Genomic DNA, 17,500 nt, shown 5'->3' on the forward strand with positions numbered 1-17,500 from the left:
TGAACCAAGTTGTGGAGATCGGCTAAAGAGAGCTATACAATGACGGTTTAAAAGAAGTTACTGAGCGGAAGAGACATGATTACGATGTACAAGTTATCTGGGTGTATTTGTACATGGCCAATAGAGAAAATATGTTCAGAAGGGATGGAATGAAGAATTAGAGGTAATACATGGAACTGTGCGCCAAATTTAGTTAGATAGATCAGAACAAACTCTTTGGGTACAATGATAGAGGGAGTTATCAGGGGAAACTGCCAAGCCATTACGACTATATAGCACTGGGAAGGAATCAGAATAGGAGTTTTGGATGGTACGGGGGGGGGGGGGGAGGAATGATGCCTATCCACTTGGACGGTCGGGGATTGAACTCCGACCTGCACGAAGCGAGGCTGTCGTTCTACCGTCCAGTTCAAGTGGTTGGACGTGAAATGATAGAGTAACGCACTAGACAAGGGGATTGGTGCAGACGAAGTCCACGTAAGGGTTCAAATGCAAATGAAGGAAAACTAATTCCTTTGACATCTAGGCGGGGCCCTGAAGTTGGAACCGAGTGTTCATAAAACGTATATAGGTAAGCAGACATGTACACACCCAGCAGGTGTAGGGGGGGGGGGAGGTGAGGGGGCGGGTGGCGGCTCCACATAACTTCCCGGAGGTGAAACTTCCCCAACATTCCCAGGAACCCTCCAGGCCGTCCCTTAGTTACGCCGCGCCTCGACAGATGGCGCAACCACAGCCCACAAGGTCAAGTTCTATACTGAAGGTACAGTCGAGGTATTTTATGTTTTGTAATATAAGAGTTTTACAATAATTTATATATGTTTGTTTACGAAAGTTGGTCTCAGTCTCCTGGGTCTTAAGCTTCGCTTGTTTGATAAAGATTAAGCCACCCAAGAGGTGGCACGGGCATGAATAGCCCGTAATCGATTCACTTGTGTTGATCTAAATCATGATCTTGACCCAGGACAAAGACGCAGGACAACTGGGAGAGGAACCTTTGACAAGTCGCAGCCGACCCTACGGGGTAGAGTCGGTCATGGTTAAACAACCATGACCTGAGGATGGATTTTGTAAAGTGCTTTACAATAATAAATTGGGGGTTTGACGGCTGGATGACGAGTATCTGACCGTTGTTTATGAAAACGAGCCTCACACTGTTGTGTTTCCCAGAGTCCGGGTCCTCTCAGTTCTAATCCTTTTATCTGATATTGAGCTAAAATCCTCACTTTCGACACTGTAAAAACAACAATGGTAAAAAATAGCTTCTGACGTTGACAGAGGCCGCACCACACAAGAGGAGCTGAGAAGCAGTTGCCAACACCGTAATACTATAACCAGTTAACTCGCTTACCTGACGCCTGGAGCACCACTTTAGCTGGGAAATCCACGACGCCTCAACTCTCAATGAGTCTCACAGCCTAGTCTCGCACCACGACGACCTGGGCGGCCATACATTTTTAGCATTTACTCTTAACCATCTGTAAATTGATTCAGTAAATGCGTTCACTATCGTTCATAAATAATATGCAGCTTCATAAAAAAATCTAAAATTCTAAATAACAGTATGGAAAAGTAATTATTAATACATAGTATTTAGACACTAATGCCCATAACGCTTCGGCCCAAGCCTATCAACAATCCGTTTTTAACCAGGATCTGCGCTGGTGCCACATTTTCAATCCGATAATTTGTTGTTCAATAATGTTCATGAATGTTGCCAGCATGAAACCACGAAAACACCAACAAATACTCATATATTTCACATTCTGACTGTAACATTTAAGATTTCGAGGGGTAGTAGGCTTTTAAACTATGATAATAGCTCACTTTAGGGTAATATATTGTGCAATCACATAGACCTACTTGTATCGACTCTTAGGTGTGTTGAAGGTAGGCCTATATGAAGGCCTACTGGGGAACACAATACAGAGTTCAATACATAATACAGTGGTGCTAATCCTTTATGTTAGGGAGGAGAGCCAGATGCCGTATCTCTCCGGCAGCAAGAGGAAAGGTCACCATACTCGCTCACTTAACCTTAGCTACTGTTTGTTCTGGCCAGTCACCGGATGGGTGACGATGTGGACAGTCTTGACCTTGGCTTGGTGTAGCATCTATGAACCTAAATAGATCATGCAGTGATCTATTTGTCCCCGACCATAGTATAGCTGTGTACTATCACCATCAATACTGCAACCGTAATTGATTACCATCTATAGAACTATAATTAACGTTATCAACGTTAATTCAACGTCATCGTTGTTAAATTTAGCGTTGAATTAACATTAGACGTGGATATTCCAACGGGGAATTACTGGATTTTTTGAAGCATTATAATTTTAAATAGCACTAATTCGGAGAAGTATTATGGATGAACCACAAACATTCAACAACAATCAGCTGCATCAGGTGTGTACTAAAATAGCAAAATTCTATTTTGCAATTTCCACTAATTGCAAAATAGCTAGTTCCACTAATCCACGCCACTAACACGCATAGCCCGAAACGCTATGCGTGTTAGTGGCTTTGTAAGAATGTAAAAATACCAGTCTTATGTAATCTCACCAACCCATTGTATCTTCTTGTGGATAAAATTATTTTTTATTGTTTTTATTATTAAAATACAGCGATAAAAATCTTCATAAGCCTCCCCTTTATTTGAACAGTTTTCTTTGACAAATATTTAAAGAAAATGTAAATACGTATAGTAATGACTAACTAAATTATGTGTTCCAAATTTAATTTTATTTATTTATTTATTTATATACAAGAAGGTACATTGGGTTTGTGAGCATACAACTTTTTATATTTATTTATATTGCTTTTAAAAAACCAACAGTGAGCCAAATAGCAATGTGTATGCGCACGTCTAGCACAGGGCGGTAATTTTAGTGCAGGGCCGGTAGTTCTACTACGACTATCTTTTTTTTTTTTTTTTGAGATATATACAAGAGTTGTTACATTCTTGTACAGCCACTAGTACGCGTAGCGTTTCGGGCAAGTCCTTAATCCTATGGTCCCTGGAATACGATCCCCAGCCGCGAAGAATCGTTGTTAGATTAACTACAAGTGAACGAGGAACATTGAGAACCAAAACACACATCAATTTAGAAGTTTATTTTTTTTTTTAACGGGACTGTTACAGTGATGTTTATTTACCCGTTAAATATGTATTATATTTTTTTAACAATAACACCAAGGTTTGGTTTTTACACATTACGATTCTTTTGTGATTGTTTATAAAATAGGATTTTATGTGTGAAAACAATCAAAAACACTATGGAATGAATGTAAATAAATTCACACATGAATGTAAATTGGAGTGTAAGCAACGACTGTTGCTTTGACAGTCTTTAATACAGTCTAATTACAGTTCCTTGCTCTCACACAGTTATCAGAGGATCAAACAAGAAATGAGTCTCTCTCTTCCCTTTTCTCTCTCACTCACACTCACACACTTCCTCACTCACGACATATTTCATTAAATATATCTACATATGTATCATCATTCTCTCTCTCTCTAAACACTCTGGGTATACCCAGCGATATAAAAGTAGAATATAACCAAATGCACAGGTACAAAAAATCTATTCCTACAGTCAGCGATCTCTTGCTAGGGAAACACGGACCAATATCATACACAACTCTCCCCCTTCTTCAGGAGCGGGGTGCTGGGGGCATCGTCCTCACAACTCAGGTGTCTGGCGAAGGACACCCTCTTCCTGTCGGTGTTGTGGTAACCTGTAGGAGGCGGTAGCTGGCTGCTCTCCTCCACCTCCGGACATGACAACTGCTGGGGGCCCAGCACGAAGTGGCAGCCGGAGGTTGCCGGAGGTGGAGGGAGGGCGGAGGCTCTTGGAGGTAATGTGGAGGCAGGTGGGGCGTCCTGAAGGTAAGCAGCGTTGTGATGGAGGTACCCCCTGGTGGTGTAGCAGCCAGGGGGGTCCTCTGCAAGCCCAGAAGCTGATGAAGACGGGTTAGTAGCCTCGGCCCCGCTGTACTTGCCCGCGCTCTATGGCATGTAGGTGGATGTAAGTAAGTGTAGGTGGGTATATGTGGGTGTAACGGGGTGTAAGTGGGTGTAGGGGGGTGTAAATGGGTAAAAGTAGGTGTTCGTGGGTGTAAGCGGGTTTAGAGGGGTGCACGTGGGGTATAAGTGTGTGTGTAGGTTGGTTTACGTGTACATGTAAGTGGATGTAGGTGGTGTTCATGGGGAGTATATGGGTTTAGATATGTGCATGAAAATATTAGTGGGGTGTAAGAGGATGTATGTGAAGGTGAATGAATGTCGATGGTTAAACGGGTGTAGATGCATGTAAGTGAACGTAGGTTATTATAGGTCGCAGAAGGTGGGTTTAAACACATGTAAGTGGTGTAGGTGGGTGTAAGTGGTGTAGGTGGGCGCATGTCGGTGTGACGGGGAAGAAAGACATAGGGATTAGACGTCTATTTAACCCAAGGAACGTGGAAAGATTTACAGAAGGAAATCCAAACACCATCACTATAACGTTATGACTTAATGCACCTGCAAAACCTCAATCAGCTTTCGAGAACCATTGCCAACACGCCATCAATGTTTACACTGATGGCCAAATTGGATGGTGATTCTCACTGTTATTGTTTCATTTAAATATTCATGCAGCGCGATATGATAGATCCATATGCAAATGCCAAAACAATAATGATCTTACGCTATTTATCACGAGAAAGTGGCTAAGCTACTATGATTTGAGTAGTGTGCAGAGCAGGGCAGTGCAGAACCACACTGGATACATCAATACAGTATAGAACTACAAGGCTACATGAAAGCAGTGTAGCACTACAGTGGATACATCAATACAGTATAGGCTTACAATAGCTATATCAAAGCAGTATAGGACTACAGTATATAAATCAATGCAGAATAGTACCACAGTGGATAAATCAATGAAGATTATCACTACAGTGGATACATCACGATGGTACAGCACTGCAGTGGATACATCAATGCAGAACATCACTACAGTGGATACATCAAAGCAGTACATCACTACAGTGGATACATCAAAGCAGTACATCACTACAGTGGATACATCAAAGCAATACAGCACTATAGTGGCTATATCAAAGCAGTACATCACTACAGCGGCTACATCAATGCAGAACAGCACTACAGTGGCTACATTTATGCAGAACATCACTACAGTGGATACATCAAAGCAGTACATCACTACAGTGGATACATCAAAGCAGTACATCACTACAGTGGATACATCAAAGCAATACAGCACTATAGTGGCTATATCAAAGCAGTACATCACTACAGCGGCTACATCAATGCAGAACAGCACTACAGTGGCTACATTTATGCAGAACAGCACTTCAGTGGCTACATCAAAGCAGTACAGCACTACAATGCATAGAACAAACCCTACCAATGCAGTAACTATATAACAGAAGAATGCATATTGAGCAACAACGCACCTGGGAAGTAACGTAGGAGGGATACTTGTAGCCGTCCACGGGAAGTAACGTAGCTGGGGGTGGTGGAACAAGTCCCCTCCCCACCACCTCTCCCCCACCAACACGACACTGGTGTTGGGGAATAACGTCCGGATCTGCGTCGCTTTCCGTGTCCACCTGCTTGGGTAAGGGGGACGAGGAAGACATCAGCACCCGAAGTTGTTGCAAACATAGTTGCAGAAATAGTTGCAGGATTAGTTATAGTAATTCTCGTTGTCCGGAACAGGACCCCGTGCACTTTGGCTTATTGAGGTGCCTCTCACCTGAGGTGCCAACACCTTCCTGGGTGTTAGCCAGCTGTCACGGGCTGCTTCCTGGGGGTGGAGGCCTGGTCGAGGACCGGGCCGCGGGGACACTAAAGCCCCGAAATCATCTCAAGATAATCTTAAGATAAGACTAAAGGCCTCCTGCCTGCGTCACCTTGGCTAATGGCTCGTGTTATGGTAATGACTGATTGCTGGCACCAGGTGTTGTGTTATGACGGTATTTGATCAAAGAAGTTATAGAACTACGAGGGAAACGAGCAAACTAGGACGTTATAGATCTCAAGAGGGATATGATCAGACTAGGAAATGATAGATATTACGAAGGAAATGATAACACGTAATAATATTATAGAAACGTGCAAGAAATAGAGTGCTGCATTTTCTTGTTCACCTTCACCAATGCATGCAAATGTGTCTTGGTTACTCGCATACACATTGGAATCACAATAGCGTAATATATCTCTAAGACACGGGTTCGATTCCACCGGCCAGCTCCTAAGATTTTCTCCTACGTTGAAATTATTTTGATTTGACTAAACAAAGACTTATATAAAGTCTTTTTGCCTACAAAGGCAAAATTTCCTCTCTGCCACGAGAGGAAATAACTATGAATAACTTTGGAATAACAGTTTAAATAAGATCAGCCATTACGTGAGTGAATATGTTTTAGGTGTGTTCTTGGTATATAGCTACTCAGTTTAATTCTTTCTACGTCTGTGTGAATGCTTGCCTGCTGCTCTCTCTCTCTCTGACTCTATGTCTCTCTGTTTCTCTGTCTCTCTCTCTCGCTGTCTGTCTCTATCTGTATATCTCTCTCTCTCACTGTTTCTGTCTCTATCTCTGTATCTCTCTCTCTCTCGCTGTTTCTGTCTCTATCTCTGTATCTCTCTCCCTCTCTCTGTCTGTCTCTCTCTCTCTCTCTCACCAACCTGCATCTCTCTCTCCAGACAGGCGCTGTCATGTTCCGGCGTCAGGATGGAGGAGGTACGACTGCTTCTTGTAGACCTGTCGTGATGGAGATCAACCATCTTCTTGTGGTGATGAGTATCAGCGAGGGAGAGAAGCTGGGGCGCTCTTCTCCGGCGGAAGGTGAGGAAGAGCAGCAGTAGGATCACCAGGAACACCAGACCGGAGCCAACACCGAGCGCCACCAGCAGGAGGGACGGCAGTGCTAGGCTTCCGAGGGCCTTATCGTCGACAGCCTTTTCATCGTCATCGTCGTTGTCACCTTCTTCGGGATCCTTGGTCTCTGTAGCGCCAATTTTACCTCCGTCACGGACTTCGGCCTCAGAGGGACCGTCTGAAAACAAATGTTTGCTTATCATTTGTTTAAGCCTGCCTCCCCTTCGTTAATATTTACTCTCTCTCTCTCTCTCTCTCTCTCTCTCTCTCTCTCTCTCTCTCTCTCTCTCTCTCTCTCTCTCTCTCTCTCTCTCTCTCTCTCTCTCTCTCTCTCTTTCTCTCTCTCTCTCTCTCAATAAGCCGAAGGAAATCAATTCTCTTTGAATAACTTTTTATATATTTTATCGTTAAATTTGTGTTCAATAATCATCACATAACCTCTAATAACTAAATAAACACAGCAATAGTACATCCCACAACAAGGGAATCCTACTAACCACACAGACTTCCACAAGCTACCGGCATCCTGTCACGATTGAAGCAACTAGATGTAAAGTGGCTTCAATTGGTGTAAAGTCAGTGTAAATTCAGGTAACCGCAATGAATCACACAAGCGATTGTGTGATTATAACACAAAATTGTCAACCACTAACCATACAGCTGATAGACGGAGCCGTTGGTTTGACCGCTGCTAACGGTGAGAAGGACAGACTCGCTGGAGCCCTTGGAGTTGACGGCCATTATGGTAAGGTGGTACGTCTTACCCACCTTCAGCCCCTCTACCTGTGAGGAATCAGTACTGATATAATACACTAGTAACTCCTAAAAAACATTTAACGTTTTCTTTAGTAGATATTATTAAAGAAAAACTTTTATTGGTGGTAAGCATTAATAAAAAGGCTGAAATATTGTACACAACATCGTTACAAAATTACGGTACAGTGACTGTAAATTTTGTTAAGGACACGAATTACACACATTTAGTGGTGTTGGTGACGGTACTGTTGTAGGGGTGACTAGTTTAATTGCAGGTCAGTGAGGTACATAATGGCTTAGCAAGGCACAATTAACCCGCTCACCTGAAAGATCGGGAGGGCGTTGGCGGTGAAATTTAGGGTTTGATGTTCCTGGTGGAGGCGTGCCTGTAGGAGGAAATGTTGGGGAAGGCCTCCGCTGCCACCAGCTAAGCAAACTACCCTGACGGAGGTGGACGTTCCTCGCCCCACGGTGCAGTTGCTTGGAGCCTCCGGTTTACCTGTAGAAGAGCTGGACGTATGGTGGGGGAAGCTACAGAAAACAGGAAACACTTTTTCACCACAGGGTTATAAACCCATGGAACCGCCTACCTGCCGAAGCCAGGTAGGCGGAGCAATACCAGAGCAATACTTCGGTATAAAATCCAGTTGGAAAAAATCTTCAGGAACAATGTTCCTTACGAGGACACTAGAGAGATGGTAGTCCGCAGGAAAATTCAGGTAAGATTAAGATGAAGAAATGGTGCCCAACCACTTGGATCATCGGGGATCGAAGATAGATCTTGCAAGATGCAAGGCTGTCACTACCGACCAGCCTTGCATCTATTTATAAAATGATAAATAGATCAATTTATGATCTATTTGAGTAACATCAAACTGCATCTTCCGTGCATTGATTCCTGCATAACAATGATCTTAACAATCTTCCTGCTCGTTAATAACTAATAAATTGCACACCATTTCCCTATTTTTTTGTGTACAAACATTAATAATGTATCAGAGATCGACGTACTAGCGAGGAGCTCACCTGCAGGGACGATATAAAAGACGCAGGGCTTCCTCTGGACGCCGATGGCGTTGGTCGCCCAACACAGAAGCGTCCCATAGTCCAGAGACGTCATGGGCATGTAGGTGATGACACTGTGGCTCTTGGTGGAGGTGTAGCGTCCTGGGGGCACGTCTATGGTGTCGGCCGTATTGTTAAAGATCCAGCGGAAGGACGTCTGGATGGGGTTTGCGTCCACGGCGCAGGTGACTTCAGCGTCCTCGAAGCGGCCGACGGCGTAGGTGGTGATCTGGCCGGGCGAGCATACCGGGGCATCTGAGGCAATAATAACAACAAAAAAAAGTTGCTTCACAAGCAGGATATGAGTCACAATAACGTGGCTGAAGTAGTTTGACCAGACCACACACTAGAAGGTGAAGGGACGACGATGTTTCGGTCCGTCCTGGACCATTCTTAAGTCGATTGAGAAACGTCGTCCTCCCTTCACCTTCCAGTGTGTGGTCTAGTCAACTTGCTTCACAAGTCATGTTAAAAACGGAAGTGACTTGTCGCACAGATGATTGAGGACGACTTGTCGATGACTTAGTAGATAACTGGGGGACAACTTGACATGACAACATATGTTTGGGACTTACTTTCAAGCTCATTTATATAATATTTAATCTCAGATATAAGCCATGAGTACAGTTTGAATGTCTTTTTCAATGCAATGAATCATAATCCTTATAAAAAAGTTACATAGTATAATTGTATATTTATTAGCTAACTTATTTTACTACAGTATTATTATGTTTCTATTTGTGGGTCCTCATTTAGGTTAGTTTCGAGCAAATTTAGTACACGAGTTTAGTGACGTTTGGGAACGCTGGAGAGGGGACGGACCTGTACTTGACCCTCTACTTCTTCCCCTCAAGGCCTCGCTAAGCTCTCCCGTACTGAACACATATCGTTGTTGTTTTAGATTCAGCTACTGGGGAACAAATAGTTCCAAGTAGCACGGGCTATGGTGAGCCCATGAGGGAACTTACATGGCACAGGAGCGAGGCTGAGTACCTTTTATACTCACACTTGATATCCAGAATTATGGCGTTGGAGACGCCCTCGCCCACGGCGTTGCGGGCGTGGCAGGTGTACCGGCCCGCCTGTGCCCGCTGCAACTCCTGCAGCACCAAATTTTTCCCGACGACGATGACACCGCCCCGGACGTTGTGTTCCAGCGTCCGATTCTGTGGATGGAACGCGGGTACACACAAGTGACATTTAGGGCCTGGCCAGCGAACGCGGGCAGCTGTGTCAACAGTTTTTCAAGAGGTAGAGAATACCAGGTTAATCTTCGTCATCATGAAGACAGTTATCTCATGTAGTTAAATAATTTCTTTACTCAAAGATTCCCTTATATACCGATTTTAACAATACATATTGAACCTTCAATCACATGTACACTGTGGAATAACTACACATACTGTTTTGACAGAAAACTAGATACGTCGAAATGCCTGTGTACGCTTTAGACAGAATCCCACACTGCATGGGTTCTATAGAGATAGAAAAGATCTGGTTGAGCCTGGCTGTGAGAGTGATGTGAGCCAGCAGGAGAGGAGACTCACATTGTGCCGCCAGGAGACCTGCACCACGCTGGGGTTGGCGACGAAGGAGCACTCGAAGTACACATCGTCTCCCTCCTCGATACTGCTGTGGCGTATAGACCGCCCCAAGTCGCAGCTTACTACTGGCACGTCTGGCAGTGGTGTGGTGGTGTTGGCAGGGGTGTGGTGGTGTTGGCAGGGGTGGGGTGGGATGTGGTGGTGTTGGCAGGGGTGGGGTGAGATGTGGTTGTGTTGGCAGGGGTGTGGTGGGATGTGGTGGTGTTGGCAGGGGTGGGGTGGGATGTGGTGGTGTTGGCAGGGGTGTGGCGGGATGTGGTGGTGTTGGCAGGGGTGTGGCGGGATGTGGTGGTGTTGGCAGGGGTGTGGCGGGATGTGGTGGTGTTGGCAGGGGTGTGGCGGGATGTGGTGGTGTTGGCAGGGATGTGGAAGGCAGTAGTGGGGATCAAACACATTAAAAATACTTGCCACTATGTAAAATACCTTATTTATCATTAATTACTGTAGCGAATCAAACAGAATAAGAACAGTGTTCATTTCTCTAAGCAGAATTTTCTAAAACAAATTTCAAAGAATTCTATAAACTCATTTGCATACGGGCCATATATCTCAAAGTGAGGCCCAAGAGCAGTCATAATTCTAAACGATGGGAAATCACAGGATATAAAATATACCATAGACAAGAACTTGGGTTATATTGATAGTCAAATGGTAAACCTTTTGTGGTTGAGGGGCTACGAACTGACCAGTGTAGGGGCTACGTATTGACCAGTGTAGGGGCTACGTACTGACCAGTGTAGGGGCTACGTACTGACCAGTGTAGGGGCTACGTACTGACCAGTGTAGGGGCTACGTACTGACCAGTGTAGGGGCTACGTACTGACCAGTGTAGGGGCTACGTACTGACCAGTGTAGGGGCTACGTACTGACCAGTGTAGGGGCTACGTACTGACCAGTGTAGGGGCTACGTACTGACCAGTGTAGGGGCTACGTACTGACCAGTGTAGGGGGCTACGTACTGACCAGTGTAGGGGCTACGTACTGACCAGTGTAGGGGCTACGTACTGACCAGTGTAGGGGCTACGTACTGACCAGTGTAGGGGCTACGTACTGACCAGTGTAGGGGGCTACGTACTGACCAGTGTAGGGGCTACGTACTGACCAGTGTAGGGACTACGTACTGACCAGTGTAGGGGGCTACGTACTGACCAGTGTAGGGGCTACGTACTGACCAGTGTAGGGGGCTACGTACTGACCAGTGTAGGGGGCTACGTACTGACCAGTGTAGGGGCTACGTACTGACCAGTGTAGGGGCTACGTACTGACCAGTGTAGGGGGCTACGTACATTCCACTGTCAGGTTATAGGTGTCTTCCATAACGGACGGAGCAGCGAAGGTCTCGGCGACACAGCGGAGAGTCGAACCATGGTCCTCAGGTCTTGGGGTGAAAGCCAGGGTGCTGGTGGTCACATTGCCGTCTGCTGAGGTCTGTAGGGGCAGGGAAGGGTGAGAGAGAGAGAGAGAGAGAGAGAGAGAGAGAGAGAGAGAGAGAGAGAGAGAGAGAGAGAGAGAGAGAGAGAGAGAGAGAGAGAGAGAGAGAGAGAGAGAGAAAGAGAGAGAGAGAGAGAGAGAGAGAGAAAGAGAGAGAGAATCATAAGGTGGCAGAAAAAAACGGAACTAAATATAAAACATGTTAAGGGATATTTCTCAGGTCAGAGGCGGTGCCAGTGGCACCAGTGTCAACAGTGCCACTCATGCCAAGGGCCACCTGTAAGACATTTAAAAAGCAGTGAAATTAGAGGAAAAAATTATGGGGCTGTATAAAGAAATTAAGACTAAAACATTAAGCTGTCATGTTGTGTGGAATCACATGAATGTACTCATACAAAATTATATCAAGAAATATCTTCTAAAAGAATGAATGTTGTGATTGTTTATGAACATCATAAACAATTAAATATTGTATGAAGGAGTTAAATGGGAAAAAAAATAAGTTTGTGAAGGAAAAAAACCCTGAAAATAATGGTGCCAAACTTAATTTTTAAAGAACTTAGAACGAAACCCATGAAAAATGAGGTCATTTATAGTGTATAAATACATTATTCACCTAATCTTTGGGTAAGGTTTTCAAAACTGCTTTACTTACCAACAGGAGAATCTAACAGGAAGAGATAGGGCTCTGTGGCCCAATAGAACCACGACACTTATCCCAAGACGTCGGAATACTCCCTGTGTTTTATCGTATGGTCAGAAGCTCGTCTACACAAACCCCTCACAACTGATCTTCTCATCTCCACCACAAGAAAATACTCAAACGAAGACAATGTACTATAAAAGTAAATGATTTTTTTTAATATAAATACTGAAATGAGGAAGATAATATAAAAATGCCATTCATTTAATATTAACATTTAACAGTACTGACGAAGCTCACAAGGAGAACTGTTAATTCATTGATTAATTTAATTTGATTTGAATCAAATTGTGGATCAAATAATTTGAATCAAATTGTGGATCAAATAATTTGAATCAAATCAAATTGAAATCAAATCAATTTTGAATCAAATCAAATTTGAATCAAATTAATTTGATTCAGTGATTTAATTAATTTCAGGCTGTGGCAAGCGGACGTCTTATTGGCTGTCTTGGGTAGTGACGTTTGTTCTTTTTGCTTATTGGTTATTCGAGCGATGACTGGATGATGACGTCGATCACCTACGTCATCAAGCCAGGATATCGGAGTGTGATAGAGATAACCGGTATGGAGATGATAACCAGATGATACACACATCTGGACTACCAGCCTCTCCTGTGGAGGTCCGGGTGAGGCGGACTATACGAGTGTACCCACACGGTAAATGACCCCGGGGAGACCACGTCTAAGGTCCTCATGAGAGACCAGAGCGATTCACTCCGACTCCTACAGCTCAGAGCCATAGTAAGCCAAGACGATGACTTTTCCCCTGACCATTTAAATGACCGTGAGACCTTTTAAGACAGCTTGACATACAACCCCCTCAGACAACTAAGCTTACTACACCATCTGGCAGCTTGGCTTACAGTCCCCTCAGACAGCTGGGCTTACAGTCCCCTCAGACAGCTGGGCTTACAATCCCCTCAGACAGCTGGGCTTACAATCCCCTCAGACAGCTGGGCTTACAATCCCCCTCAGACAGCTGGGCTTACAATCCCCTCAGACAGCTGGGCTTACAATCCCCTCAGACAGCTGGGCTTACAATCCCCCTCAGACAGCTGGGCTTACAATCCCCCTCAGAGAGCTTACCTTACCACACAATTAACCACTCTCCTCTGACGTCAACAAAGTAACCGGTTGCATAGGTAAACTTGCCCACCGGCTCAGCGCCTTCTCCATACCGCACCAGCTGAAACACTCCGAGAGAGAGCTCGAACCCGGGTCCACTAGGACGGCGGCAGAGTGCCATAACCACCGCAGCCGCAAGCATTCGCGGGACAATTGCTGGCTGCATTACCATCAGAGGCAAGGACCGCGGGCCACTTTACGCAGCGACGCGATAATTACCGCCATAACGGCTGTTGTGGTTGTTGGGTAGTTAGTGTAACATGGCGGATACTGCGTGTGGGAGGGGAGAAAGGTACAAGTTTATGTTTATAGGGAGAGAGAGAGAGAGAGAGAGAGAGAGAGAGAGAGAGAGAGAGAGAGAGAGAGAGAGAGAGAGAGAGAGAGAGAGAGAGAGAGAGAGAGAGAGAGAGAGAGAGGTGAAAGAGAGGGATGAAAAGGGTGAGAGGAGAGTGAACGGAGAGACAGAAGAGGGGGAGAGAAAGAGAGAGAAGATAGGGAAGGAAGGAAGGAAGGGAATGAGAAGAGGTGAAAAGGAGAGAGGACGAGAGGGAGGAGGGAGGCAAGTTGGTAGGTAATGAGGGAGAGAAGGGAAGGGTAAAGGAAGAGAGATAGAAAGGGAGAAGGAGAGAGAAAGAGGGCAGAGGAGATAGATGAGAGAGAGAGAGAGAGAGAGAGATGAGGGGAAGGAATGAGAGAGGAGGGAGAAGAGGGAAGTGAGAGAGAGTGAGAGAAAGAGAGAGAGAGAGAGAGAGAGAGAGAGAGAGAGAGAGAGAGAGAGAGAGAGAGAGAGAGAGAGAGAGAGAGAGAGAGAGGGGAGGGGAAAGAAGGGGAAAGAAGGGGTGGGAGAAGAGGGGGGGAGGAAGAGAGATAGAGATAAAGATTGGGGGAAAAAAGGGAGATTAGGAAGTAGACAATTAACGTTACACTTTACGAAACGAGGATAGAGAAAAAATATATATGTGAAGAGAGAATTCCTGGAGTGGGTAATGGGGTAGACGGAAGTGGGGAGGGCAGGGAGGAAGGGCAGGGAGGAAGGGCAGGGAGGAAGGGTTGGGAGCAAGGGCAGAGAGCAAGGGCAAGGAGCAAGGGCAAGGAGCAAGGGCAGGGAGGAAAATAAGGAAACAAAATAACTGTCCTAACCATCAAGCGTAAAAAAAATAACACCACTGGCTGTAAGTAAGGCTGGAACAAGGCTTATAATAACTGAAGACTTAAATTGATTAGATTTAGACTGGAAAGCTGGAATCCGTTTGATGTGTATCGATAAGGACTTAAAAACTGCCTGGATTAGGAAATGGTTCATTTCCTAAATCAGCCCATTAAAGATCCGGCAAAAAATCAAGGTAAGTTTGGATGCGTTTTTCTACCTGAATTAGACTTGAAAAATATGTTGTGTGACGACCGAGTGGAAACATGTCTTAAAATAAGCGGGAGAAAAGGGACCAGTAGACCATCACCCGGAAGATAATACTGTGAAGGAAAGAGAGATTTCTTACCTGGAATACAACGAGAAATTATTGAAGCCATTCAGTAGGATCGAACCAGCGTTCCCGAGATTCTCATAGATATATATATATATCCCAGGCTTGTGACTTCATTGTGCGAGAATACAATGTGAGAATAAGCTCAGCGGACCATCCTCACAGGCAACGATGGATTATACGCAAGTGTGTGTGTGTGGACAGAGGCGTAGGATCAGTCTATGTATTCGACCAACACGGCAAAGAGGCAAGAAAAGTTAGAAGTATTAGACCCAGTAAGAATAGCACAGCACATGTGGACAGAGGCGCAGGATCAGTCTATTTATTCGACCAACACGGCAAAGAGGCAAGAAAAGTTAGAAGTATTAGACCCAGTAAGAATAGCACAGCACAATGGGTGTCTGAAAGGAAGGTGAAACGAAAATAATCTGATAGCGACTTGCAAATAATGAAAATATTAAATCCAAGCTGCTTGTTGACCAGACCACACACTAGAAGTTGAAGGGACGACGACGTTTCGGTCCGTCCTGGACCATTCTCAAGTCGATTGTTTGACTTGTTTCCAAGCTGCTTCAAAATCACACCAGAAAGATAGTGGCAAAAGATAAGGTGATTAGGCTGGAAAAAAAATTGGAGATATACTCACAGAAAATGATCTGGAAATATGTAAGAAAATAAATTAAATGTTAAAACATTTCTGTACAACTGAACTAGAGAATCTTCCAGAGCTAGGAAGAGGTCGATTTAACCAAGCAGATTAAGCGTTTACTAAATTAATCGTGAAAATTAATATGGCTTGGAGTGAATTAAGACACCTGAGAGGAGATCACAGCTTCCAAAATTTCCCCCTGAATACTGAAAGAATGAACTAAAGCCATGTGCAAGCCTTTCACCAAAATATCCAACAAGATGACGGAGACAGGAACAACTGTTTGGATAAAAAAAGGAACAATAATGGAGAGGACGGGCGTAAGAGGAAGTAAGAGAGGGACAAGGAGAATGGGGAAGAAGGGAAGGTGGGGGAAGAGACAGTGGAACATCTGGAAACGCAGGATATTCATCACTGAACTCCAGAACGTTTAAGAATTGCAAATTCTGAGCTACGAGGACAGGCTAAAAGAGATAAACCTCCCACTGAATGTGGAACGAAAACGAGAGTCCAAGACCAGAACGAGGGTACGAGACCAGAACGAGGGTACGAGATCAGAACGAGCAAGCACAATTAGAAGTTATAGTCCAGAATGTTTTAGATAAATAAAAAACTTCTTCAATGTGAGGGGTATTGTACGAGAGGAAAGCACGAGGGGAAAGTGGTAGTGGAGGCGAATTGTAAACACAAGTTCAAATGTAAATATGAAGAGACCAAGGAGGGGTCCAGGGGGGGGGGTGGGAAGGGGAGTCATAATGAAAAATTAATGGCTGAGAGGCGGGAGGAAGTGTTGCAGCGCAGTCTCCGAAAAGACGATTATTTTCGTGAATCTACGTTAAAATATTAATTGAATTTCGTTTTCTATCCGTAACGATGTTTAAAGATTTCCTTTTGAGATTATTACTGCTGGTGAGATATCTAATTTATGCTACTTGTTTACCTGTGATATCTCAAATTAACAATTAAGCTAGTTTGCGTGTGCCATAATATTGCGAATGTGCAATCTATAGGCGTCATACCACTCAGAAGCAAAATACAATGGAGCCCGGCAAAGGGTTTCATTTTATTTCCAATTTACATTTTCTTTGCATACATTTTCCTTGAAATTTCTGAATGCTATCAGTTAACCCGCTTTCTTTGAACATTCTGATTGGTATCTGTTGACCCTTTTCTTTGGAGTCAACTTTATTAAATGTCTCAGATATCTTGGAAACCCTCACTTTAAAAGAGAATGGTTTATTGCAGGGATCACAGGAGACCTGCAGAAGGTGGAATAGGCGGCCTGCAGCGCCTACCATACCTGAAATGGGTTCTGAGAGTTCTCCTAAACCCCAGGAACCAGATTCATGAAACAGTTACGCAAGTACTTAGGAACGTGTACATCTTTCCTCAATCTTTGGCGGCTTTTGTTACATTTATTGAACAGTTTACAAGCATGAAAACTTCCCAATCAACTGTTGCTATTGTTATAAACAGGCTCCTGGTGCGTCGGAGCTCATTAACTGTTAAATAATTGTAAACAAAGCCGCCAAAGATTGAGAAAAGATGTACGGGTTCGTAAATGCTTGGCGTAACTGCTTCGTGAATCTGCCCCCAGGCCCGGCCTTGGACTGCGTATAACGACCCATATTGCGTTGTCCTCGCCTCCTTGCCACGGCTTCTCATGTCCTCGCCATGTTGTGTCTTGAAGGAGAAACCCCTAAATTTATCTTCGCAACTCGTCAACATATTCTGGACGTGAATCTGTTATACTCAAATTCTATGTCAGTTGAAATGTAACCAATCACAGGCAA

At 44.4% G+C, this 17,500-nt stretch overlaps 2 protein-coding genes across 2 annotated transcripts in view; both read right to left on the reverse strand.

Annotated features, from left to right (window-relative positions):
* LOC123762320 (uncharacterized) overlaps nt 1-1,439 on the reverse strand; it is a 66,275-nt gene extending 64,836 nt beyond the window's left edge. Inside the window, exon 1 of the mRNA XM_069325868.1 lies at nt 1,352-1,439. The gene's annotated coding sequence lies outside the window, so the exon portion shown is untranslated. The remainder of the gene's footprint in view (nt 1-1,351) is intronic.
* A 1,716-nt stretch (nt 1,440-3,155) lies between these two features.
* LOC123762440 (nephrin) overlaps nt 3,156-17,500 on the reverse strand; it is a 37,795-nt gene continuing 23,450 nt past the window's right edge. The window contains exons 6-14 of the mRNA XM_045748950.2: nt 11,602-11,743; nt 10,259-10,389; nt 9,718-9,877; nt 8,673-8,966; nt 7,970-8,145; nt 7,544-7,673; nt 6,698-7,068; nt 5,464-5,622; nt 3,156-4,012 (exon numbers count right to left, since the gene is read on the reverse strand). Of these exons, the coding sequence (XP_045604906.2) occupies nt 3,635-4,012; nt 5,464-5,622; nt 6,698-7,068; nt 7,544-7,673; nt 7,970-8,145; nt 8,673-8,966; nt 9,718-9,877; nt 10,259-10,389; nt 11,602-11,743 (1,941 nt within the window). The 3' untranslated portion in view covers nt 3,156-3,634. The remainder of the gene's footprint in view (nt 4,013-5,463; nt 5,623-6,697; nt 7,069-7,543; nt 7,674-7,969; nt 8,146-8,672; nt 8,967-9,717; nt 9,878-10,258; nt 10,390-11,601; nt 11,744-17,500) is intronic.

This window comes from Procambarus clarkii, chromosome 2 (assembly GCF_040958095.1).
Source record: "Procambarus clarkii isolate CNS0578487 chromosome 2, FALCON_Pclarkii_2.0, whole genome shotgun sequence".
Lineage (NCBI taxonomy): Eukaryota > Metazoa > Arthropoda > Malacostraca > Decapoda > Cambaridae > Procambarus > Procambarus clarkii.